The sequence below is a fragment of the Podarcis raffonei genome, chromosome 12 (assembly GCF_027172205.1).
Source record: "Podarcis raffonei isolate rPodRaf1 chromosome 12, rPodRaf1.pri, whole genome shotgun sequence".
NCBI lineage: Eukaryota > Metazoa > Chordata > Lepidosauria > Squamata > Lacertidae > Podarcis > Podarcis raffonei.
This window is the reverse complement of record NC_070613.1, coordinates 3,551,589-3,576,613: the sequence shown is the minus strand read 5'-3', so window position 1 is coordinate 3,576,613 and position 25,025 is coordinate 3,551,589. Positions and strand designations below refer to the sequence as shown.

General features: G+C 46.5%; 3 protein-coding genes across 3 annotated transcripts in view; 1 reads left to right on the top strand and 2 right to left on the bottom strand.

Moving 5' to 3' along the window:
• The window catches only part of LOC128423863 (EH domain-containing protein 3), a 42,620-nt gene extending 32,516 nt beyond the window's left edge, over positions 1-10,104 (bottom strand). Inside the window, exon 1 of the mRNA XM_053409413.1 lies at positions 9,749-10,104. Within this exon, the coding sequence (XP_053265388.1) occupies positions 9,749-9,975 (227 nt within the window). The 5' untranslated portion in view covers positions 9,976-10,104. The remainder of the gene's footprint in view (positions 1-9,748) is intronic.
• Positions 1-25,025, top strand: part of TWSG1 (twisted gastrulation BMP signaling modulator 1) — a 194,694-nt gene that overhangs the window by 71,826 nt on the left and 97,843 nt on the right. The window lies entirely within an intron of this gene.
• SDHAF4 (succinate dehydrogenase complex assembly factor 4) lies at positions 18,238-23,440 on the bottom strand. Its single transcript, XM_053409441.1, has 3 exons — positions 23,295-23,440; positions 19,263-19,418; positions 18,238-18,490 (listed from the first exon to the last, which is right to left on the bottom strand). Exons 1-3 carry the CDS (start codon positions 23,341-23,343, stop codon positions 18,381-18,383), a joined length of 315 nt encoding a protein of 104 aa, XP_053265416.1. The 5' UTR covers positions 23,344-23,440; the 3' UTR covers positions 18,238-18,380.

Genomic DNA, 25,025 nt, shown 5'->3' with positions numbered 1-25,025 from the left:
TTAATCGCCAACGTGTTGCATGAGCTGCACAACTTCCAACAGCAGCACAGGTTGCATTTTTCTAGCATAAACAGAGTTACGGCACATCTAGCTCGTTCGGTAGTGCATGAGACTTAATTCCAGGGCTGTGGGTTCGAGTCCCGCGTGGGGCAAAAGATTCCTGCATTCCAGGGGGTTGGACTAGATGATCCTTTTGGTCCCTTCCAACTCAACAATTCAAGGATTCTGTCCTCTTCCCATCCTCCTGATCAAATTTGCAGATGACACCAAACTGGGAGGGGTGGCTAACACCCCAGAGGACAGGATCACACTTCAAAACGACCTTGACAGATTAGAGAACTGGGCCAAAACAAACAAGATGAATTTTAACAGGGAGAAATGTAAAGTATTGCACTTGGGCAAAAAAAATGAGAGGCACAAATACAAGATGGGTGACACCTGGCTTGAGAGCAGTACATGTGAAAAGGATCTAGGAGTCTTGGTTGACCACAAACTTGACATGAGCCAACAGTGTGACGCGGCAGCTAAAAAAGCCAATACAATTCTGGGCTGCATCAATAGGAGTATAGCATCTAGATCAAGGGAAGTAATAGTGCCACTGTATTCTGCTCTGGTCAGACCTCACCTGGAGTACTGTGTCCAGTTCTGGGCACCACAGTTCAAGAAGGACACTGACAAACTGGAACGTGTCCAGAGGAGGGCAACCAAAATGGTCAAAGGCCTGGAAACGATGCCTTATGAGGAACGGCTAAGGGAGCTGGGCATGTTTAGCCTGGAGAAGAGGAGGCTAAGGGGTGATATGATAGCCATGTTCAAATATATAAGAGGATGTCACATAGAGGAGGGAGAAAGGTTGTTTTCTGCTGCTCCAGAGAAGCGAACACGGAGCAATGGATCCAAACTACAAGAAAGAAGATTCCACCTAAACATTAGGAAGAACTTCCTGACAGTAAGAGCTGTTTGACAGTGGAATTTGCTGCCAAGGAGTGTGGTGGAGTCTCCTTCTTTGGAGGTCTTTAAGCAGAGGCTTGACAACCATATGTCAGGAGTGCTCTGATGGTGTTTCCTGCTTAGCAGGGGGTTGGACTCGATGGCCCTTGTGGTCTCTTCCAACTCTATGATTCTATGATTTCCGTGTCAGTATTTACATACACGCATGTTAAAAGCAGGAAGCACACACTCACTGAGACTTCACTTTTACACAGCCAGGAAAGGGAGCTGGACCCTGAAGAACCAGAATATTAACATTTTAACAAGGCTACTCGTCGGAAAAAAACAGGGAGCGTGATTCATAAGGACATTCAGCAGAAGATTAGGACAACCCACGGACAGCCCGGAACAGAGGAATCTGCCTTGAACAGAGTCAGAACATTTGACCCATCTAGATTAATACTGTCTACACAGACTGGCAGCTGCTCTCTAGGTTTTTTAGGCAAGGGTCTCTCTGAGCCCCGCCAGGGGTGGGTCTTTTTGTATGGAAATCTTCAGTGCTGGGCTACATGCCTTCCCCAATATTTTCTTTTAAAACTCCATTCCTTGATGCTAAACTCAGCAACTCTTGCGCAGCTTATATGGAGGCAAATGGTGCGCTAAAAGAGTTCCCTAAGCCAGGAGCAGTTTATAATAATAATAAAAAAATAAAATTTTATTTATATCCCGCCCTCCCCAGCCGAAGCCGGGCTCAGAGCGGCTAACAACAATAAAAGTAACACAGCATTCTAAAATCAATTCAGAGTCAAATTAATGGCAACCATTGGGCTAGAGTTCTATGAGGATTACAGAAGGAGAGAGGGGGTCAGACTGTGCCTTGGCCAAAGGCCTGGTGAAACAGCTCCGTCTTGCAGGCCCTGCGGAAAGATGTCAAGTCCCGCAGGGCCCTAGTCTCTTGGGACAGAGCGTCCTACCAGATCGGGGCCACAGCCGAAAAGGCCCTGGCTCTGGTTGAGGCCAGACTAACCTCCCTGTGGCCCTGGACCTGCAAGATGTTTTTGTTTGAAGACCATAAGGTCCTCCGTGGGACATACCAGGAGAGGCGGTCCCGTAGGTACAAGGGTCCTAGGCCGTATAGGGCTTTAAGGGTTAAAACCAGCACCTTGAACCTGACCCTGTACTCCACCGGGAGCCAGTGCAGCTGGAAAAGCACCGGGTGAATGTGATCCTGCCGCGAGGACCCCGTAAGGAAGTCTCACTGCAACATTCTGCACCCGCTGGAGTTTCTGGGTCAGTCTCAAGGGCAGCCCCACATAGAGTTTACCCCTAGTATCCATCCCAGGCTGTTGCAGCTCCTCTCCCCAGCAATTCTTCCATCACCTGCAGGATCCCAAAGGTTTTGGCAGCCAAAAGAAAACGGCTTAAATCTCCCTGCCCAGCTCAGTGCCCTATGGGGATACAAATCGCCACCTCTCCAGTCCTCAAATTCCTCATTTGGGGAGGCGGGTGATGAACCCAATTCCTGCACAGGTCAACTGAGGGTGGGGTAGGGCAGTTGGGTTATGTGTGTGAATCATTTGGGGGCCAATGGGTCACTCCCACCTCTGCTATGAAGTTCCCCAAAGCTAGGTCAAGGACGAATGTGGTCCTTCAGCCAATTTACTGCTACTACTACTATTATTGGGACGCGGGTGGCGCTGTGGGTTAAACCACAGAGCCTAGGACTTGCTGATCAGAAGGTTGGCAGTTCGAATCCCCGCAACGGGGTGAGCTCCCGTTGCTCAGTCCCTGCTCCTGCCAACCTAGCAGTTCGAAAGCACCTCAAAGTGCAAGTAGATAAATAGGTACCGCTCTGGCGGGAAGGTAAACGGCGTTTCCGTGCGCTGCTCTGGTTCGCCAGAAGCAGCTTAGTCATGCTGGCCACATGACCCGGAAGCTGTACGCCGGCTCCCTCGGCCAATAAAGTGAGATGAGCGCCGCAACCCCAGAGTCGGCCACGACTGGACCTAATGGTCAGGGGTCCCTTTACCTTTTACTACTACTACTATTATTATTAGTTTGTATTACCTATTAAATTGATATACCTCCCTTCATCCAAGGATCACAGGGTGGTTTTACAAGTCAGCCACTCCCGCTGTAAAATCGCTCTTGGAAGCTACGTACTTCAACCCAGGAGTTCAGTTTTATAGCAGTGCTGTATTTTCACTAATCCAGAAGAGAGACACCGATATCAGTAAAAGTCTAAGGGCCTTATTACGCATACTATTATGGGGAAAATTCAGACATGCGTCACATGAGACATTCATCATTTTAATTATCTACAGCCTTTTCACATGGGTGGGATGTTTTAATTTAGTTTGGTTGCATTGGTTTAAAAGAGAATCGCCTTTTACATTTATATATTTTAACGCCGGTTGGTTGGTTTCTTGCTTAATGTATTGTAAGTCACTTTGAATTGCTGTGGCAAAAAGAAAGGAAAAAAACCTGACTAATAAATTTAACAAATAACAACCGGCTATAATACCTGGAAAAATCTTCCCCATTAGAAGATGAACTGGACAAGGAGAAAGGTCAGATACGTTTGATTCCTTCCATGATCACACTGTAGGAAGAACCCGGCCGCAGGATGAAGCCAAAGGCCAGCCTAGATTCGCATTCTGTGCCCGACGCAGCTAACCAGGTACCTATGGGGAAAATTCATAAGCTGTTTTCCAGCTGTTGCAATTTGTGTTCAGAGGCGAACCACCTCCAATACTAGGACGAAGAACTCCACTGGGAGAAGACAGCTTCCTATGTTCCTATGGATTTGATCTTGAACCATAGAATTGTAGGGTCATCTAAGTCCAGCCCCGGCAATGCAGGAATTAATAAATAATAATAATAATAATAATAATAATAATAATAATAATAATAATAATTTATTTGTACCCCGCCCATCTGGCTGGGTTTCCCCAGCCACTCTGGGCAGCTTCCAACAAAGACCAAAAATACACTAAAATGTCACACATTAAAAACTTCCCTGAACAAGGCTGCTAGGAAGCTAACAGGAAGGATCCGAGACCGGCGGGACCAGAGGTTTACCAAAGACTGGACTAAATTTACTGAGTACCTGAAAACTATTTGTGATGATCAGATTACATTTGTAGGACTACAAGAAGTTCTGTGAGGAGTACCGTATTTTTCGCACCATAGGGCGCACCGGACCATAGGGCGCATCCAGTTTTTTGGGGGGGAAATAAAGGGGGAAAAATTATTTCCCCCCCCAGGCGTGGGGCTGGGGAAGCTCGAGCTTCCCCCGACCCCAGCCCCCAAACAGGCAGCTCTCTGCAAGCCGTGGCAGCGCTCCCACTGCTTGCTGAGAGGTCCGCGAAGCCTGGGGCGCTGATCTCAGCACGCGCAGGCTTTGGCATGCTGGCAACTCTCCGCAAGCAGCGGGAGCGCTCCCGCTGCTTGCGGAGAGGTCCGCGAAGCCTGGGCGCGCTGAGCTCAGCGCGCGCAGGCTTCAGCATGCAGGCAACTCTCCGCAAGCAGCGGGAGCCCAGCGCTGGGCTCCCACTGCTTGCAGAGAGGTGTGCGAAGCCTGGAGAGCGTGAGGGGTCGGTGCGCACCGACCCCTCTCACTCTCCAGGCTTCAGCGAAAGCCTGCATTCACACCATAGGACGCACACACATTTCCCCTTCATTTTTGGAGGGGAAAAAGTGCATCCTATGGTGCGAAAAATACGGTAATTTAAGAAATATTGTAAAAATGGAAAGGGAGAAATGATTTGTTAGAAAAGGTAAAGGCAATATTAAGTTAAGAATTGCAGGAGAAATAATCAAGACAGAAGGCTATCAGAGATGCTAAAGGAAGTCCAAACAAGGACATATGTATAATAATTTGTGTGGTATGTCTTAAAAAATTTTGTATGCTAAAAATAAAAAATATTATATATAAAAAAAGAACAAGGCTGCCTTAAGATGTCTTCTGAATGGCAGGCAGTTGTTTATCTCTTTGACATCTGCTGGGAGGGCGTTCCACAGGGCGGGCGCCACTACCGAGAAGGCCCTCTGCCTGGTTCCCTGTAGCTTTGCTTCTCGCAATGAGGGAACAGCCAGAAGGCCCTCGGCGCTGGACCTCAGTGTCTGGGCAGAACGATGGGGGTGGAGACACTCCTTCAGGTCTACCGGACCAAGGCCGTTTAGGGCTTTCAAGGTCAGCACCAACACTTTGAATTGCGCTTGGAAACGTCCTGGGAGCCAATGTAGGTCTTTCAAGACCGGTGTTATGTGGTCTCGGCGGCCACTCCCAGTCACCAGTCTAGCTGCCGCATTCTGGATTATTTATACCCCGCCCATCTGGCTGAGTCTCCCCAGCCACTCTGGGCGGCTTCCAATCAAGTGTTAAAAACAATACAGCATCAAATATTTAAAACTTCCCTAAACAGGGCTGCCTTCAGATATCTTTTAAAGAGAAGATAGCTGCTTATTTCCTTGACATCTGGTGGGAGGGCGTTCCACAGGGCGGGCGCCACCACCAAGAAGGCCCTCTGCCTGGTTCCCTGTAACGTGGCTTCTCGCAGAGAGGGAACCGCCAGAAGGCCCTCGGCGCTGGACCTCAGCGTCCGGGCAGAATGATGGGGGTGGAGACGCTCCTTCAGGTATACAGGACCGAGGCCGTTTAGGGCTTTAAAGGTCAGCACCAACACTTTGAATTGTGCTTGGAAACGTCCTGGGAGCCAATGTAGGTCTTTCAAGACCGGTGTTATGTGGTCTCGGCGGCCGCTCCCGGTCACCGGTCTAGTTGCCGCATTCTGGATTAGTTGCAGTTTCCGGGTCACCTTCAAAGGTTGCCCCACACAGAGCGCACTGCAGTAGTCCAAGCGGGAGATAACTAGAGCATGCACAGTTACCCCATTCAAGATCAGAATCTCAGCTAAAGCATCCAACCTCTGCTTAAAAACCTCCAAGGAGAGTCCCCAACTTCCTGAGGGAGACCGTTCCACTGTCGAACAGCTCTTACCGTCAGAAAGTTCTTCCTGACGCTTAGACGCAATCTGCTTTCTTGTAACTCGAAGCCATGGGTTCGAGTCCTAACCTCCAGAGCAGGAGAAAACAAGCTCGCTCCATCGTCTGATCTAGTCTCAGGAAAGGTTCCGCGGTCAAACCCTGACCCAATGCCTAGTTTTCAGCAAGAGGGTAAAAGCCTATGTCTGACTATTTCAGTTGTACGAGTCCCCACCTGCGGTCTGACGTGGTGAAACCCAGCCTTACCAACTCAGTGAGAACTAAGCCTGAACCATCTCACGGCGACACAGGTAGATAAGTCTCTACTAGTGATCTTCCATAGGGTTGGTAGCTCCTTGTGGGTGCAATGACTGCCCAGACCCTGTTTTTAGGGTCTTCAAAGTGGAGCATCTTTGTGCTTCTGCACCAGCAAGTTTATGGGTACCACTTGACAGAAGCCTGAAAAGCGTTTTTCGAATCTCCAGGGGCCACCGAACAATTGCTACGCACCCAGCTAAGGCACCTAAAATCTCTTCCCCCCACTCTCTCTCCTCCAAAATATCCTCATTATGGAAGACGTGATCTAAGCATACTAGCAGCCCATAATTTTCTCAGAATCTGTGCACTCAGCATTCCACAGACTCCTCTCATGTAAACACCACTTGCTGTGTGAACATGAGACACCCCTTTGCCTTGAACACCATCAGTCGCAAACTTTGCTCCCAGGGAAAACAGTCTTGCTGTGGCGGCTTAAGGATTATCATTAAAGTTTACGCCATAATAAGATCTGTGAGTTTTCAAGATTCCACAAGTCGCTTTGTTATTTCTCCTGCAACAGACTAACCCTCCTGGATTTTCTTCTCCTTCAGAAGTCCCATAATATTTTGCCAGTTTTTTGAAAGGTCAGCAAACGATGGTCTTGGTATGTCATACGTGCCCATTCATGCGAATTTTCACCACAAAGGTTTTCACAGGCTCCAGTGATCTCGCAATTTTTCTACATGGGATTGTATACAAAGGCCAAGAGCGCAGTTTCCCCCAGAAAAGAACCATGGCAAATTATTTTCCCGTATGGTTGCCAATGTTCTGATAGCCGGCACAAATTACCGTATTTTTCACTCCATAAGACGCACCTGACCATAAGACGCACCTAGTTTTCAGAGGAGGAGAAAAGGGGGGGGGTTGAACGAAACAGTGGATGTATGATTTTTGTGGTTCATGCTGTGGCTACAGACCTAATATGTGATTTGACGGTGAGTTTGGGGTAGCCCAATGCAAAAATCCTGAGGATCCATGTGGATCCGTGCTTTGTAACCACGTTTTTGCGCCACTGCGGCCCCACGAAACAGTGGGTGCGTGATTTTTTGATGCAGGCTATAGCCATGGTCATGCTATGTGATCTGATGGTGAATTTGGGGTGACCCAGTGCAAAAATCCTGAGGATCCATGGGCTTTTACCTCCCCCTCCCAGGCAGCCTCCTTTATATCTAGAGTCCCTTATCCCTCCCGATCGCTTGCCGATCAGCTGCTCTGCGGTTTTGTTTCAACACCTCCTTCCCTCTTTCTAAGAAAGAGGCATGATCTGCTTTTCGCCCCTGGGCAATTCAGCTCCAGGAACCACGCATTCACTCCATAAGACGCACAGACATTTCCCCTTACTTTTTAGGAGGAAAAAGGTGCGTCTTATGGAGCAAAAAATACGGTAATTCATGCACTTGGTATCACACCCAGCCTTCGACAGGCAGATCCAAAACATACGTTTAAAGCACCTTCATAGCACATGGCTTGCCCCCAAATAGACCTGGGAATTGTGGTTTGATACGGGTGTTGGGAATTGTAGCTCTGGGGTGAGAAACTACATTTCCCAGGATTCGCTGGGCAATGACATGTACTTTATATGTGCATTGAAGGTGCTTTAAATACAAGGTGTAGATCTGCCTTGTGTTTCACCAGGCAGGTGTTTAAGAGGCTGGTCCAACCGGCAAGAAAGCCAGCATTTTGGGAAAGAAATCATTGGATACGAAAGCACAAGCTGAAAGTCTCCTAACTCCAAAATCTAAGTCAGAAGAGGAGAGCACAAAAAGGAACTAGAGAGATTAGGTGTATTGAATTTATATCTCTTTCCCACTACAAAAAGTCCAGAAGCACCTTACAGCCATCGTACTCTGAACTGAAATACGCACCCACCAGGGCAATCTTCATGCAGGCACACACCCCTCCTGCCAATACAGGCGAGAAGTAATTTATTCCCCCCACCAGAAAGACCTCCATTGGCTCCCAGTACGTTTCCAAGCACAATTCAAAGTGTTGGTGCAGACCTGGAAAGCCCTAAACGGCCTCGGCCCAGTAGACCTGAAGGAGCGTCTCCACCCCCATCGTTCTGCCCAGACACTGAGGTCCAGCTCCGAGGGCCTTCTGGCGGTTCCCTCCCTGCGAGACGTGAGGTTACAGGGAACCAGGCAGAGGGCCTTCTTGGTAGTGGCGCCCGCCCTGTGGAACGTCCTCCTAGCAGATGTCAAAGAAATAAGCAACTATTTTACTTTTAAAAGACAAGTGAAGGCAGCCCTGTTAAGGGAAGTTTTTAATATTCGGTTGGAAGCCGCCTAGAGTGGCTGGGAAAACCCAGCCAGATGGGCGGGGTATTAATAATAAATTTAATGTTATTATAGGACTGCCTCTCACCATATGAACCGACCCGGACCCTGCACGTGTCGTCCGATACCCTTCTCTGTGTCCCCTATCCCCAAGAGGTTTGGTGGGTGACAACACGAGAAAGGGCCTTTCCTATGCCCCACAAATAACCCAGAGATGCATTTTAAATAAAAGCACACATTCTACTCATGTAAAAACACCAGGCAGGCCCTACAAATAACCCAGAGATGCATTTTAAATAAAAGCACACATTCTACTCATGTAATAACACGCTGATTCCCGGACCGTCCGTGGGCCAGAATGAGAAGGCGAATGGGCCGGATCCGGCCCCTGGATCTATGCAGAATTGGCCACGCTAACAGCAAAAAATGGAAGCCTTTTTCGGAACATTTAAAGAAATGTTATAGCATGATGAACTTGCGAGCAGAATTTGAACAATGAGCCACAGAAAGCCTTAGAGATTATTGCATAGTTGTTACGATATAAGAGTGAGAAGACATGGTGTGGCAAGGGGGAGAAATTAAAAACACCAGGAGGTGTCTTTATGTTTGGGAGTGTATATGTGATTTTATGAAAATAATAATAATAAAACGTTTAGAAATCGAATAAATAATAAGAATAAAGAAAGACCCAGCAATTGACATACCACATATGAAAAAACAATCTTTTTATATGCAACAACAGCTGCCAGGGTAGTGATTGCTACTTAATCTCAGGACATACCAACAAATGAAGAGAGGATTTGTAAATTAAATGAGTATATAGAATTGGCAAAATTAACTTCAATTATGAGATATCAATCAATTCAAAAGTTAAGAATGGAGTGGAAGTATTTCGAAGATTACATGTCAAAACATTGTTCTAAAAATGACATGTTAATAGGCTTAGAATAAAAAATGTAAGCAGTAACAAAACAAATGAAGGAAAAATCAGAATTTAACAAAAATAATTCATTATAGAATGCAAGGAGAAACAGGTAGAAAGAACTATAAAGAAGTTGAATTGCTGTGGAGGGTGGGTGGTGGGTTTTATAATTAAGTGTACAATTATGCAGCTGTTGTAATTTAGATATTATAGTTTATGTGAGGGAATCCTTGGGAAGTTTGGTTATTATATATCTTTAATTTTCAATAAAGATCTTTGAAAAAAAATTAAAAAAGAAAGACCCAGCAGTTTTTACCTTATGAAGGTGGTCTTGCCGGTGGAATATTGTCCCACGAGGAGGACCATGGGCTTGTTGTCAAAGTCGGCATCTTCCAAGGCGGGCGAATGAAACTCGTGGAATTTGTAGTATTCTTCCAAAGGGAGAAGCTTGGTTTTGTAGAGTTTCTTCAGCCCCTCGCTCACCGTCTGGAACACCTCGGGGTCTTTTCTCCGCCGGTCGTCATTGCCCAGCCAGCTGAACATCTTGCAAACGGGGCCGAGGAGGGGATCCTGGGCTCCGGGGGGAAATCTGATGGCCGATGAAGGGAAGGAGAGACGAGGAGCTGCGGACGGAGCAGCTGGGGAAACGGAATCGCTCGCTTGCAAAATGAAAAATAAAAGATCGGGCCCTGAATATAAGGTGAGGAGGGAGAGGAAGGCACCAGGAGGGGATGGCTAGATCTCCAGATCCCTTGCAGGAGAAGAAGAGCCCGCGCTGTCCCGGTACCGGCTGCAGGGTGGGCTGTTGCAAAAAATTAAAATGCAAGCACACAAAAACTGCTTTTGAAGGGCTAGTGCAAAAAATAAAATTGCAAGGGCAAAAAAATGCTTTTGATTGCTAAATGCAAAAATGAAATGAAATAAAATGAAATGCAAAAAATGAAATGAAATACAATGAAATGCAAAAAAGGAAATGAAATGAAATGCAAAAAATAAAATAAAATAAATAGGGGTGGTTGTTTTTTTTGCTAATAACTGCTTGCAAAGGCTTATTGGAAAATAAAAAATGGCTGTTGCAACCCGCCAAGCGAGGAAAACTCCGCTTTTCTAAGGCAATTTCTGCTCGAGGAGCTTGGCTTTGACGAAGCGGGCGAGGGAAGGGCGAGGGCTGCCTCCGCAAAGGCGACTCCTTCAGCCGCAGGAGACGTCGCGCAGCTGAATGGCAGCCGAGCAGCCTCCCGCACGGGCAGCGGGGCTTTAAATGCCAGCCTTTCAGGAAGTCGGGCCGGAAACGGAAGCGGGCCCAACTGCTGGCGACGCCCTGAGGCGGGAGGGCGGCCGCCAGGGAGAAACATGGCCGCGGGCGGCTCGGCCGGAAGTCTCTATGGCAATGTCCGGCCTCGCCCACGGAGCGGGCAGGGGCTGATGGGAGTTGGAGTCCTAAACCCCTGGAGGCTGGGAGAGGACAGGGCCAGGGATGGGAGGCCCTGTGGCCCTCCAGATGTTTGCTGGATGCAGGCACCCACCCAGTGCCGGATTTACGTATAAGCTGAACAAGCTATAGCTTAGGGCCCCAGTCTCTTGGGGGCCCCCAAAATTTTAAAGAGAAAAAAAACTGGATGTACATTTCCAAAACGCAAGATAAAAAACAAATGAAATAAAACCTACATACAGCAACTGTGTTTGTGTGTTGTGTAGGCTCCTTAATACCTTAATAATTATTTCATTATTAATATACTGTTGGAGTAGACTTTTAAGTTGTTACGGAAAGGGGGGGGCATGTCTTCTTCACCTTCTTCTTCGCTACAATATATCCATTTATTCCCAATTGTCAATGTCAAAAGGGACTAAAATCTATAAAATCCATAGAAAATCAACGTGCCAATTTGCTCAATTTCTCTAGGACTCTATGACACCTCCCCTGTCCTCCATAATCCCTCAAGTAAGGTGCTCTGCCAAGCCTTTCCTCCGGGCAATGCCAGGTGGCAGACTATGCATACATGGACCATTGTCTTCCCATCACCGGCACTCAGGAAGCGCTTATCTGCGCATATTTCCAGCTCTGCATATTCCCCCCTCCCTCTTCCATATGTTAATCCGGTGTAACCCAACCTCTGATTGATGCTTTTGAATTATGGTGCTGGAGAAGACTCTTGAGAGTCCCATGGACTGCAAGAAGATCAAACGCATCCATTCTTAATGAAATCAGCCCTGAGTGCTCACTGGAAGGACAGATCGTGAAGCTGAGGCTCCAGTACTTTGGCCACCTCATGAGAAGAGAAGACTCCCTGGAGAAGACACTGATGCTGGGAAAGATGGAGGGCACAAGGAGAAGGGGGCGACAGAGGATGAGATGGTTGGATAGTGTTTTCGAGGTTACCAGCATGAGTTTGACCAAACTGCGGGAGGTAGTGGAGGACAGAGGTGCCTGGCGTGCTCTGGTCCATGGGGTCACGAAGAGTCAGACACGACTAAACGACTAAACAACAACAACAACCCAACCTCTCCTTAATGTATTCATGATGTAACTGGGATGTATTTTGCACTGTATTCTGGGACATGGGGGGAGTTTCAAAAGTTCATGTCACCCCTTTCTCGCTGTTCAATCTCGCCTTGAACCTGTTGCGCAATAAACCTTGGATCTCCGCATCTTGCTCCTGTCTCCGGCTGAGCTCATTTTCTTCCGCAGGGACCCACGGACTTAGTCCGACGAGCTGGGTGGCAGAGTAGCCCCGCACCCAGATTTTAGCCGTAACAAAGTCTTCTTCTTAATTATATTTCACTATTAATATACTTCCTTATTAATTGTATTTCAGTTCAGCAATTACTAAGATAAAATACATATTTTGTTATGTGCAAATGGCTTGAGATACCTATTAGGTCCGTAAATTACCATATAGCATATATTCAACACAAACAACAGTGACAATTTGTTGTTGACAAAGGACAGCTGGACATATCAAGGGCCCCATGACCTTCAGTAGCTTAGGGCCTCATCAAACCTAAATGCAGCCCTGCACCCACCCATACTTGCTTTTTTAAAAAAAACTTTCTTTATTCAAAATTAAAACAAAACATATTATCCAGAAACACATCATCCTTATTCCCCCCCATTTTTCCTCCCTCCCCTCCCCCCCACAGAACCCACCCCCCACCCCACCCTGACTTCCCTCAGTTCCAGTCTTTGATTTCTCTAAAAATGCTGTTTTCTGCATGTTACACAGTTGTACAGATCCTCAAACTATTTAGCTGATTATTATCAATAAAAAGTTTGGGAATGTTTATTCAAACCAGCCAAGGAGTCCAGTTCGCTTTGTTGCATCTTCAAATACTTTGTAAAGGATTCTCATTCATCTTTAAAGTCACAGTTATCCTTGTCCCGTAGCTTACATGTCAGTTTTGCCAGTTCTGCATAGTCCATCAATTTTTCTTGCCATGCTTCTTTAGTTTGGGTTTCTTCAGTCTTCCATCCTTGTGCTATTAGAACTCTCACGGCCGTTGTCGCATACATGAAGATGTTTTTCAGCTTTTTTGGCAAATCTTTCCCTACAATCCCTAACAAAAATGCTTCAGGTTTTTAAACAAATGTTAAATGGAACATTTTCTTCAATTCGTTGTATATCATTTCCCAAATTTTTAAAATTACATTACAATCCCACCACATATGATATAATAATAATATAATAATAATAATTTATTATTTATACCCCGCCCATCTGGCTGAGTTTCCCCAGCCACTCTGGGCGGCTCCCAATCAGTGTTAAAAACAGTACAGCGTTACATATTAAAAACTTCCCTGAACAGGGCTGCCTTAAGATGTCTTCTGAATGTCAGGTAATTATTTACCGTAAATTTCGCTCCATAACACGCAGATTTTTCCTCCTAGAAAGTAGGGGGAAATGTCTGTGCGTGTTATGGAGCGAATGCCTACAGATGGCGGGGGAATCTGCTGCAGTTGTGAGCAGTCCGTGGCTCGCTTTGAAACAGTAAGCGGCTCCTGTCAGCTAGCGGAGCCGGGGAGGAGGGAGAGAAGCAGAGTGGGGTTGGCTGCTTTAAAACAACCCCGTCCTCTATGTTCCTCTCTCCTCCCCACTGAGCTGCTAAGTAGCAGCAAAGCTTTTCAGCCAGCCTAGCCGGGAGGAGGGAGAGAAGCAGAGCGGGGTTGGCTGCTTTAAAACAACCCCATGCTCTCTGTCCCTGCCTGCAGTTTTTTGCTGTCCGATTTTGGATTAGCCACTGTAGGGGCTGTGTGTGTGTGTGTGTGCTTGAGCTATCGTTGTTCTCCTCCTCCTGCTTCCCGTTCACTCTCCCTGCGCCCCTGCGCTCTCCCTCCGACTTTAGGATTGACACTCTGTGTGTCTGTGTGTGTGTGAGGGGGCTCCTTCTCCTTCTCTTGCTTCCCGTTCACTCTCCCTGCGCCCCTGCGACTTTAGAATCGACACTCTGTGTGTCTCTGTGTGTGTGAGGGCTCCTTCTCCTTTTCTTGCTTCCCGTTCACTCCCCCAGCACCCTTGTGACTTTAGGGCCAGTTCTCTCTCTCTGTGTGTGTGTGTTTTGACCTCACTGCGCTTGTTGGGGGAGAGTGTTGGTCGCAATTTTTCTTGATTTGTCTCAGAGTGGTTACTATCATGGTTTCCTTGCCGGGGAGGAGGGAGAGACGCAGAGCCTGCTTGTTCTAAAGGAGCAAAGCCAGAGAGGAGCCTCTCCTGCATTATTAGCAGCATCCTTCTCCACACACCCCACGCGTGCTCCTTGTCCCTTGAGTGCTTTTCCTTCCCTCCCCACTTAAAACGTGGTTACAAAGCACGGATCCACATGGATCCTCAGGATTTTTGCACTAGGTCACCCCAAATTCACCATCAGATCACATAGCATATCCATGGCTACAGCCTGCACCAAAAAACACACGCACCCACTGTTTCATGGGGCCGCAATGGCGCAAAAACGTGGTTACAAAGCATGGATCCACATGGATCCTCAGGATTTTTGCATTGGGCTACCCCAAACTCACCGTCAGATCACAAGTCTGTGGCCACAGCATGAACCACAAAAATCATACATCCACTGTTTCGTTTAGAATATTTTTTTCTTGTTTTCCTCCTCTAAAAACTACGTGCGTGTTATGGTCAGGTGCGTGTTATAGAGCGAAAAATACGGTATCTCTTTGACATCTGATGGGAGGGCGTTCCACAGGGCGGGCGCCACTACCGAGAAGGCCCTCTGTCTGGTTCCCTGTAGCCTCACTTCTCGCAATGAGGGAACCGCCAGAAGGCCCTCGGCGCTGGATCTCAGTGTCCGGGCTGAATGATGGGGGTGGAGACGCTCCTTCAGGTATACAGGACCGAGGCCGTTTAGGGCTTTAAAGGTCAGCACCAACACTTTGAATTGTGCTCGGAAACGTACTGGGAGCCAATGCAGATCTCTCAGAACCGGTGTTATGTGGTCCCGGCGGCCACTCCCAGTCACCAGTCTAGCTGCCGCATTCTGGATTAATTGCAGTTTCCGGGTCACCTTCAAAGGCAGCCCCACGTAGAGCGCGTTGCAGTAGTCCAAGCTACTAGAGCATGCACCACTCTGGCGAGACAGTTCGCGGGCAGGTAGGGTCTTAGCCTGCGTACCAGATGGAGCTGGTAGACAGCTGCCCTGGACACAGAGTTAACCTGCGCCTCCATGGACAGCTGTGAGTCCAAAATGACTCCCAGGCTGCGCACCTGGTCCTTCAGGGGCACAGTTACCCCATTCAAGACCAGGGAATCCCCCACACCAACCCACTCCCTGTCCCCCAAAAACAGTACTTCTGTCTTGTCAGGATTCAACCTCGATCTGTTAGCCGCCATCCATCCTCCAACCGCCTCCAGACACTCACACAGGACCTTCACCGCCTTCACTGATAAAATGTCCCCTCCTTTTCCTTACACTTCCAACATATATTTGAACTAGTTTTGTACATTTTCCCTAACTGCACTGGTGTTGTGTACCATCTGTACATCATCTTTATGTAACTCTCCTTCAATAGGGAACAATCTGTAAATTTTAAATCAGTTTTCCACCCAAACATCTGGAAGGTCAAAGGGTCCTCCATCCCTGCTCCTGACCTTCCCCAGGCCTCCAGATCAATGGGCTGCATCAATAGGAGTATAGCATCTAGATCAAGGGAAGTAATAGTGCCACTGTATTCTGCTCTGGTCAAACCTCACCTGGAGTACTGTGTCCAGTTCTGGGCACCACAGTTCAAGAAGGACACTGACAAACTGGAACGTGTCCAGAGGAGGGCAACCAAAATGGTCAAAGGCCTGGAAACGATGCCTTATGAGGAACGGCTAAGGGAGCTGGGCATGTTTAGCCTGGAGAAGAGGAGGTTAAGGGGTGATATGATAGCCATGTTCAAATATATAAAAGGATGTCACATAGAGGAGGGAGAAAGGTTGTTTTCTGCTGCTGCAGAGAAGCGGACACGGAGCAATGGATCCATACTACAAGAAAGAAGATTCCACCTAAACATTAGGAAGAACTTCCTGACAGTAAGAGCTGTTCGACAGTGGAATTTGCTGCCAAGGAGTGTGGTGGAGTCTCCTTCTTTGGAGGTCTTTAAGCAGAGGCTTGACAACCATATGTCAGGAGTGCTCTGATGGTGTTTCCTGCTTGGCAGGGGGTTGGACTCGATGGCCCTTGTGGTCTCTTCCAACTCTATGATTCTATGATTCAGATGTTTTGGAGCTGGTGAGGGTCAGGGTCCAGCAAACATCTGGAGGGTCAGAGGGTCCCCATTCCTGGACTGGAGTCCACTGTGAAGGCAGAGAGCCGAAGAGGGAAGCACCATTTTGGGACATGGCACCCAACAGCACCCATCACTGGCCTGCGAATTCGAAAGCTCGTGAGGCTTCAGTGCTGGCAGGCAGCTCTGCCACCTGGAGGGCACAACTGGGAATACTGAGGATATTTTCAGGCATCCCAAACTTTGAAAATTTACACCAGTCGCGGTCACGTCAACCTCAAAAGAAGCTGCGATTGTTCACAGGTGCCGAGGACAAGAGGCTTCTGGGGAAAATGTGGTACTAAACAGTAGAAAGAAAAATACAAAAGCAACAGCGGGCCCTAATAACTATCCAGGACAGATAGAAACACTTCTTCACTTATAAGGAAACGATGGAATTTGCAGCCACCACTTTACATAGCTGTGGAATGGGTTTAAACAAACTAATAATTGCTATACAGTGGTACCTCGGGTTAAGTACTTAATTCGTTCCGGAGGTCCGTTCTTAACCTGAAACTGTTCTTAACCTGAAGCACCACTTTTGCTAATGGGGCCTCCTGCTGCCGCTGCGCTGCCGGAGCACGATTTCTGTTCTCATCCTGAAGCAAAGTTGTTAAGCCGAGGTACTATTTCTGGGTTAGTGGAGTCTGTAACCTGAAGCGTATGTAACCTGAAGCGTATGTAACCTGAAGCATATGTAACCCGAGGTACCACTGTATTGCCTCAGACGGGACCTCACAGATCAAGTCTGAACTCCTGCCAAAGCAAGAAGTAATTATTATTATTATTATTATTATTATTATTATTATTATTATCATCATTATTATTATTTATACCCCGCCCTCTCCAGCCAAGACCAGGCTCAGGGCGGCTTACACCAGGTAAAAACAATTGATTAAAATACAACTTAAAAACAAGATTAAGTACACCATTAAAATGCAGCCTCAAATCAAAAACTTTTTGGGGATGAAAACGTCAAATCTTCACCAAGTGCGTCAGCATCCCTGACCAGTGGGAATCCAGCCTCTGCTGAAAAAACTCTGGCAAAGGAGAACCCTCCCCTTTCCACAGCAATATCATCTGAACGGCTTGTATTGCTAGGAATTTCATATTTCTTGTAATTTGATCCAGTTGGGCGCTTCGTGTTGTGCTTGTGTCCCTTGAAGCAGAACTCGTGGACAGCCTGCTATCTGGCTGGCGCTGATGGGATTTGTAGTCCAAAACAGCTGAAGTATACCCAGTTATCAAAGGCTGCTCCAAACACATTTCACTTGATTGATATCCTTCTTAAATTGCACTGTCCAGAACTAGGCACTGTATTCCAGGTCTGACCAAAACAGGATAGAGAGGTACCATTTTCATCACTGTTGTTGTTTAGTCGTTTAGTCGTGTCTGACTCTTTGTGACCCCATGGACCAAAGCACACCAGGCACTCCTGTCTTCCACTGCCTCCCGCAGTTTGGTCAGACTCATGCTGGTAGCTTCGAGAACACTATCCAACCATCTCGTCCTCTGTTGTCCCCTTCTCCTTGCACCCTCCATCTTTCCCAGCATCAGGGTCTTTTCCAGGGAGTCTTCTCTTCTCATGAGGTGGCCAAAGTACTGGACTCTCAGCTTCAGGATCTGTCCTTCCAGTGAGCACTCAGGGCTGATTTCCTTCAGAATGGAGAGGTTGGATCTTCTTGCAGTCCATGGGACTCTCCAGAGTCTCCTCCAGCACCATAATTCAAAAGCATCCATTCTTCAGCGATCAGCCTTCTTTATGGTCCAGCTCTCACTTCCATACATCACTACTCGGAAAACCAGAGCTTTAACTATACGGACCTTTGTCGGAAAGGTGATGTCTCTGCTTTTTTAAGACAACAGGCATCTGGACATTACACTTTATGTTAATACAGCCCAGAATTGTATCTGCTACTTTTCCCTTATTGTGCATTTCCAGAATGAAAGGTGAATAAGGGTCATTAAGTCTGCTTATTGTCTTTCTTCATATTTACATCACCACCAAGGACCTAGGTTAACAACAACAAAAAAAGGCAACCACACACTGCTAACATTGTGTAGAAGATATATTTATTCACAGAAAGTATCCCTGCCCAATTGCCATTAAATAAATACAACACTCCGCAGCACATAAATGTCTCCTCACCAGTTTTCCTTCACCCAAATCTTATGTAATTTTTTAAACAGCCCTTTAAAAATCTATACAGCGTCCTTTGCGTTCCCAGTCTCCATAGCGAGTTGGTTCAGGGCCTTTGGGTCCGCCTCTCTCTTTCGTAACAGGATTGATGCCATCTGGAAATTCTGAAGAAGAAAGCACAGCAAAATGCAAATAAATAGGGAAGCGTTTAATGTTTGATGCATTGCTGTATTTTAATATTTTGTTGGAAGCCGCACAGAGTGGTTGGGGAAGCCCAGCCAGATGGGGGGGGGTATAGATAATAAATTATTATTATATAATTATTATTATTATAAACCACCAGAAGATTACTCTTGTGTCACATTCCTGGAGTCCTTTAAAGAGTTTTTACCTTTCTCCTTATGCGGGGGGCTATCACACAATGGATGCCAGTCAGGACTCCAGTGAATTTAGTCTCTGAACCCTGATACAGACACAGGAAGCAAAGAATCCTATACAGTGGTACCTCGGGTTAAGTACTTAATTCGTTCTGGAGGCCCGTTCTTAACCTGAAACTGTTCTTAACCTGAAGCTCCACTTTAGCCAATGGGGCCTCCTGCTGCTGCCGCGCCGTCGGAACCCGATTTCTGTTCTCATCCAGAAGCAAAGTTCTTAACCTGAAGCACTATTTCTGGGTTAACGGAGTCTGTAACCTGAAGCGTATGTAACCCGAGGTACCACTGTATTTAAATCTGTTTGCAAATCCTGGATGGTAAGGAAATACTAATAACCACTGAAAATGGCTGGAGAAAAATCCAAATAAATTCCGCTAAAGATCTTCATGCCCTCGGCAGCTGCCATTACTACCCAGTTTGAGAGGCATGGCATGTCAGAACTGGGTCTACCATTTCCCAAATGTCTGCATTTATATTTTACACCCACACATAAAATACCTACTTTCCAGTGGCTCCTTCTCTGCACTGGATTCCTCTGCCTCATCGAAACGACCCACAGGCAACTTTGCTTTCTTGAGCGGTTCCTTGCGAGGGATTTCAGGATTTCCTTCTGTGCTGAAGTGGGCACCTCCCAAAGCCCTGTGCAGCAACACAGACCCTACAATATACAAACAGGAAGTGATGGTTCAGAAGGGCATTCTTAGAATACCTGTGCTTTCCATTTGCTTAAATCAGCCTGGACAAACAAGTGACCACCCTACAGTTTTGACTTCAGCCCCAAAGGCAAACTCATCCATTGTCTCCAGAGACAGAAAAATGCTAACCAACTGAGCGATATACTAAGAAACTCCTGTACAAACCTGGAAAGGACAGGGAGAGAAAACTGAAGCCTAAAATGACATTAAGCAGCAGGAGCAACAACAACAACAACAATTTATTTATACCCTGCCCATCTGGCTGGGTTTCCCCAGCCACTCTGGGCGGCTTCCAACAAAATATTAAAATACAGTGGTCTGTTAAACATTAAAAGCTTCCCTAAAGAGGGCTGTCTTTGATGTCTTCTAAAAGTCTGGTAGTTGTTCTTCTCTTTGACATCAGATGGGAGGGCATTCCACAGGGTGGGTGCCACCACCGAGAAGGCCCTCTGCCTGGTTCCCTATAACTTGGCTTCTCGTAGTGAGGGGACCACCAGAAGGCCCTTGGCGCTGTGTCCGGGCTGAATGATGTGGGTGGAGACACTCCTTCAGGTATACTGGACCAAGGCCATTTAGGGCTTGAAAGGTCAGCACCAATACTTTGAATTGTGCTCGGAAACGTACTGGGAGCCAGTGTAGGTCTTTCAAGACCGGTGTTATGTGGTCTTGGCGGCCACTCCCAGTCACCAGTCTGGCTGCCGCATTCTGGATTAGTTGCAGTTTCTGGGTCACCTTCAAAGGTAGCCCCATGTAGAGCACATTGCAGTAGTCCAAGCGGGAGATACCGGTACCATATTTTTTGCTCTATAAGACTCACTTTTTCCCTCCTAAAAAGTAAGTGGTGTGTGTGCGTCTTATGGAGTGAATGCAGTCTGAGCAGCTATCCCAGAAGCCAGAACAGCAAGAGGGATTGCTGCTTTCACTGCACAGCGATCCCTCTTGCTGTTCTGGCTTCTGAGATTCAGAATATTTTTTTTCTTGTTTTCCTCCTTCAAAAACTAGGTGCGTCTTGTGGTCTGGTGTGTCTTATAGAGCGAAAAATATGGTAACCAGAATATGCACCACTCTGGCAAGGCAGTCTGTGGGCAGGGAGGGTCTCATCCTGCCTACCAGATGGAGCTGGTAAACAGCTGCCCTCGACACAGAATTGACTTGCACTTCTGTGGACAGCTGTAGGGATATTGCGGAGCGGGGAGTGGGGTCCGGAGGGAGCACACTTCCCCGCCAGCAGGCAGCCACAGTCTGCCTGCACGCGTGACCTTGGGGTGCAGGGAAACCCCCCCCAGACAAGCCACAGCTGTCTGGTACATCGTTCCACCTATGTCTGACCTTTTGCAATCTCAGAAGTCAGCGGTGTCCTGTCTGTAAGTTTTCTCCTGAGACCTTTTGTTTCCTTTGTCATATACTGTGCAAGGGGAAAATGACGCTGGGGAACAGGTGCCAAAATAGCTTTGTACCACACCACGATCTCGGGACGGAAGATGTATAAAGGTCACAGCCCAAAATGTATTTGCCTGGCTTGCGTATTTGTCTCAATAAAAGGAGTCTCCACAGGAATGGTGGTAGCTCGCTTCAGACCACCTGTGCGCAGCTCACTGATGATCAACACCTGTCTTGGGCCTTCACTTCAGACAGCTGTGAGTCCAAAATGACATGTTTGAGAGTTGAGGCCCAGCTTTAGCCCATGAGCACTTTTATCATGAATGAATGAATGTGGAAATATAATAATAATAATAATAATAATAATAATAATAATAATAATATGGAATAAAGCAGCTACTGCCTGATACCTCATGCACAGTCGCCAACCTGAGTAGACCATCAGCACTCCAGTCCTATGAGTGCACAGAAAGTGGGAAAACACCACTGGATTTCACATTTTATGACCCAGCTGGGTTCACCAAGAAGAGAGTATAAAGGAGAGTATATCTACAGTCAGTGACCATAGATATGCAATTACAGGAAGTTGCAAAAAGAAGAGCCACTCGCACAGCCAAACTTATGCAACGCAGAACAAAAATAGCCAAGTACTTTCTTGAGAACAGAGGTGTTACCACTATAAGCACCGCTTGCTAAAGAGGGGCAGCTATTCTGAATTTCCTCAGAATTCCTGTGAATTTGGATGCTGTTGGTCAAAATGGTGCTGCAGGTCTGGATTTGAAATTTACATGACTCTGAAAACATCACAGATCTCCCAAGCTGAGCTGTCACCAGTGGAGCCTGTCCACTGCCTTGTGCTTTTAACAAACTGCACCTGTGTCACATTTTTTTAAAATTGGTGCATATTTCCCCTTCGCTTCATGAGCACCTGGGGAAAGCATTGTTTTCCAACGGTTCCCACACAGAATGCAAGGGGTGCTGAAGTTGAACAAGCAGGATCTCAGGGGCATTTGTCTGACCCCCTCCTTTGGTAATCCTCATAGAACTCTAGCCCAATGATTGCCATTAATTTGATTCTGAATTGATTTTAGAATGAATTGATTTTAGAATGGATTTCAATTAATTGATTGTGATTTTATGTAAACTGTGTTACTTTTACTGTTGTTAGCCGTTCTGAGCCCGGCTTCAGCTGGGGAGGGCGGGATATAAATAAAAATTATTATCATTATTATCACTATTATTATTATTACAGTAGTACCTCAGGTAACATACACTTCAGGTTACATACGCTTCAGGTTACAGACTCTGCTAACCCAGAAATAATGGTTCAGAATAAGAACAGAAATCGGGCTCCGGCGGCACGGTGGCAGCAGGAGGCCCCATTAGCTAAAGTGCTGCTTCAGGTTAAGAACAGTTTCAGGTTAAGAACGGACCTCCGGAACGAATTAAGTACTTAACCCGAGGTACCACTGTATTATTATTATTATTTTATCACACTATTCAAGGGGATGTCCTAGCATAGCTGTCAACTTTCAGATTTGAAAATAAGGGATCAGCAGCCTTGAAAATAAGGGATGAGCAGCCTCACCTGTCCCGGAGACAGTCTACGGGTTATCTAACAATCCGGAATAGCAGTGGGAGGCAGCGGGAAACGGCGCTGGAATAAGGGAATTTCCCGCAAAAAAAGGGAAGGTTGACAGCTATGTGTCCTAGCAAAGTGGCAATCTAACAGGTATAATAAACTAGGCAACTTATAACAAGCGGTGGGTGGGAAACACCACAGTTTTAAGCTTGGGGGCATGTTGAAACAGCCCAAACCCAAAATAAATGATCATTATTACTATTACTGCTATTATTATTAATAGCAGTCGTAAGAATAGTAACATCAGCACAGAAAACAGACAAAGACAGGCTGGTACAATAATAACTTGGCAGAAATATGTAGGCCTATCACCATTTTTGAAGCCCAGTTCAAACCAGTTCCCCCACAAAAAAGCACCCCACTTCAAAACTGGGAGGGATGAGCAGAGGCTAGCAAGTGGTTCTCAAGCTGTGGCTCCCCAGATGTTGTTGGACTACAACTCCCATCACCCCTGAGCTCTGGCCTTGCTGGCTAGGGGTGATGGGAGTTGTAGTTCAACAACACCTGGGGACCCACAGCTTGAGAAAGGCTGGACCTGCCGTTGCACTGCAACTCCCATCATCCCCCGGGAACAGTTCGTTGGCCGCGGGGGCTGACGGGAGCCGGCGCTCTGCGTAAGCCTTCGGAGGGCGCCATCTTGGCCGCCGCCACTCCTCTCCCCCCCGGACTCCAATTCCCAGCATCCCCCGCCATAGGCTCCTCCCGCGGGGCCTGATGGGAGTTTGAGTCCTCCACCCCTTGGCGGCTCACGCAGCGTCCCCCAGGCGAGGCCTAGCTGGGCCAGGGCGCCGGGCTTGCGTGGCTGGGTCCGGCTTACTGGAGTCAAGGGAGGAGCGGCCCAGCTGGAGCGGCAGCCTCAGGGCCATTTCGGAGGCACGAGCAGCGGCGGCGGCGGCGGCAGCAGCAGCCCCGGCTTGGAAGCGAGCGAGCGGGGAAGGGTGGGCGGGACTTGGGAGGGAAGCACCGCCTCCGCCCCGCCCCTTTTCTACGTCATAGTCGGGGGCGCGCACGCTCCCGGTCCCGCGTCTGCCTTTCCCGTTACAGAATTTATTTCCTTGTATTGACATACCAGGGAGCCGAAATGCAGCTAAATGCATTTATTTTAATTGCATTTAATTGAATTTTAATTGCCATTAAATGCAATTAAAATAAATACATAAAATACACCGTAATTTATTTGCTTGTTACTTGCATTGACAGACCAGGGAGCTGAAATGCAACTAAATGCATTTATTGTAATTGCATTTAATTGCATTGAAATTGAAATGCAGTTAAAATAAATACGTAAAAGACACACGTACATTTAAATGCAATTAAAATAAATATGTAAAATACACCGTTATTTATTTATTTTTAAATGTATTTTTATTAAAGATTTTCTTGATTTACAAAGGTATGTGCAATTTGTCTCGTATTTCATTTTTTTGCTTGTTTCTTGCGTTGACATAGCAGGGATCTGAAATGCAACAATATGCATTTGTTTTAACTGCATTTTAATGCATTTAAATTGTATTTAAATGCAATTAAAATAAATACATAAAATACACCTTTATTTATTTATTTATTTATTTATTTATTTGCTTGCTTGCTTGCTTGCTTGCTTGCTTGCTTCTTTAATTGACATACCAAGGAGCTGAAATGCAACTAAATGCGTTTGTTTTAACTGCATTGCAGCAGCCCCAGCAAGGAAGCGAGCGAGGGGGAAGGGTGGGCGGGACTCGGGAGGGAAGCACCGCCTCCGCCCCGCCCCTTTTCTACGTCAAGGTCGGGGGCGCGCACGCTCCCGGCCCCGCGTCTGCCTTTCCCGTTACAGAATTTATTTCCTTGTATTGACATACCAGGGAGCTGAAATGCAGCTAAATGCGTTTATTTTAACTGCATTTTAATGCATTTAATGGCAATTAAAATACATACATAAAATACACCGTTATTTATTTGCTTGTTTCTTGCGTTGACATACCAGGGAGCTGGAATGCAGCTAACTGCATTTATTTTAATTCCATTTAATTGCATTTAAACGCAATTAAAGTAAATACGTAAAATACACTGTTATTTATTTTTAAATGTATTTTTATTAAAGATTTTCTTGATTTACAAAGGTATGTGCAATGTGTCTCGTATTTTATTTTTTTTCTTGTTTCTTGCACTGACATAGCAGGGAGGTGAAATGCAACAATACTGTATGCATTTATTTTAATTGCATTTTGATGCATTTTGATGCAATTAAAATAAATACATAAAACACACCGTTATTTATTTGCTTGTTTCTTGCGTTGACAGACCAGGGAGCTGAAATGCAACTAAATGCATTTATTTTAACTGCATTCCAATGCAGTTAAATTGGAATTAAATGCAATTAAAATAAATACATAAAATACGCCTTGTGCTTTTCTGGTGTTTGAAGTTCAGCTCCCATCATCCCCCCAGCCAGAATGACAGAAATGACCTGCATTATGCAGGACTGGTGACAACCCTGTCTAGAAAAAGTTTGCTGAGCCCGATCTAATTTATCTGTTTATCTGATGGTCTGTAATTCTGGGGGTCGAGG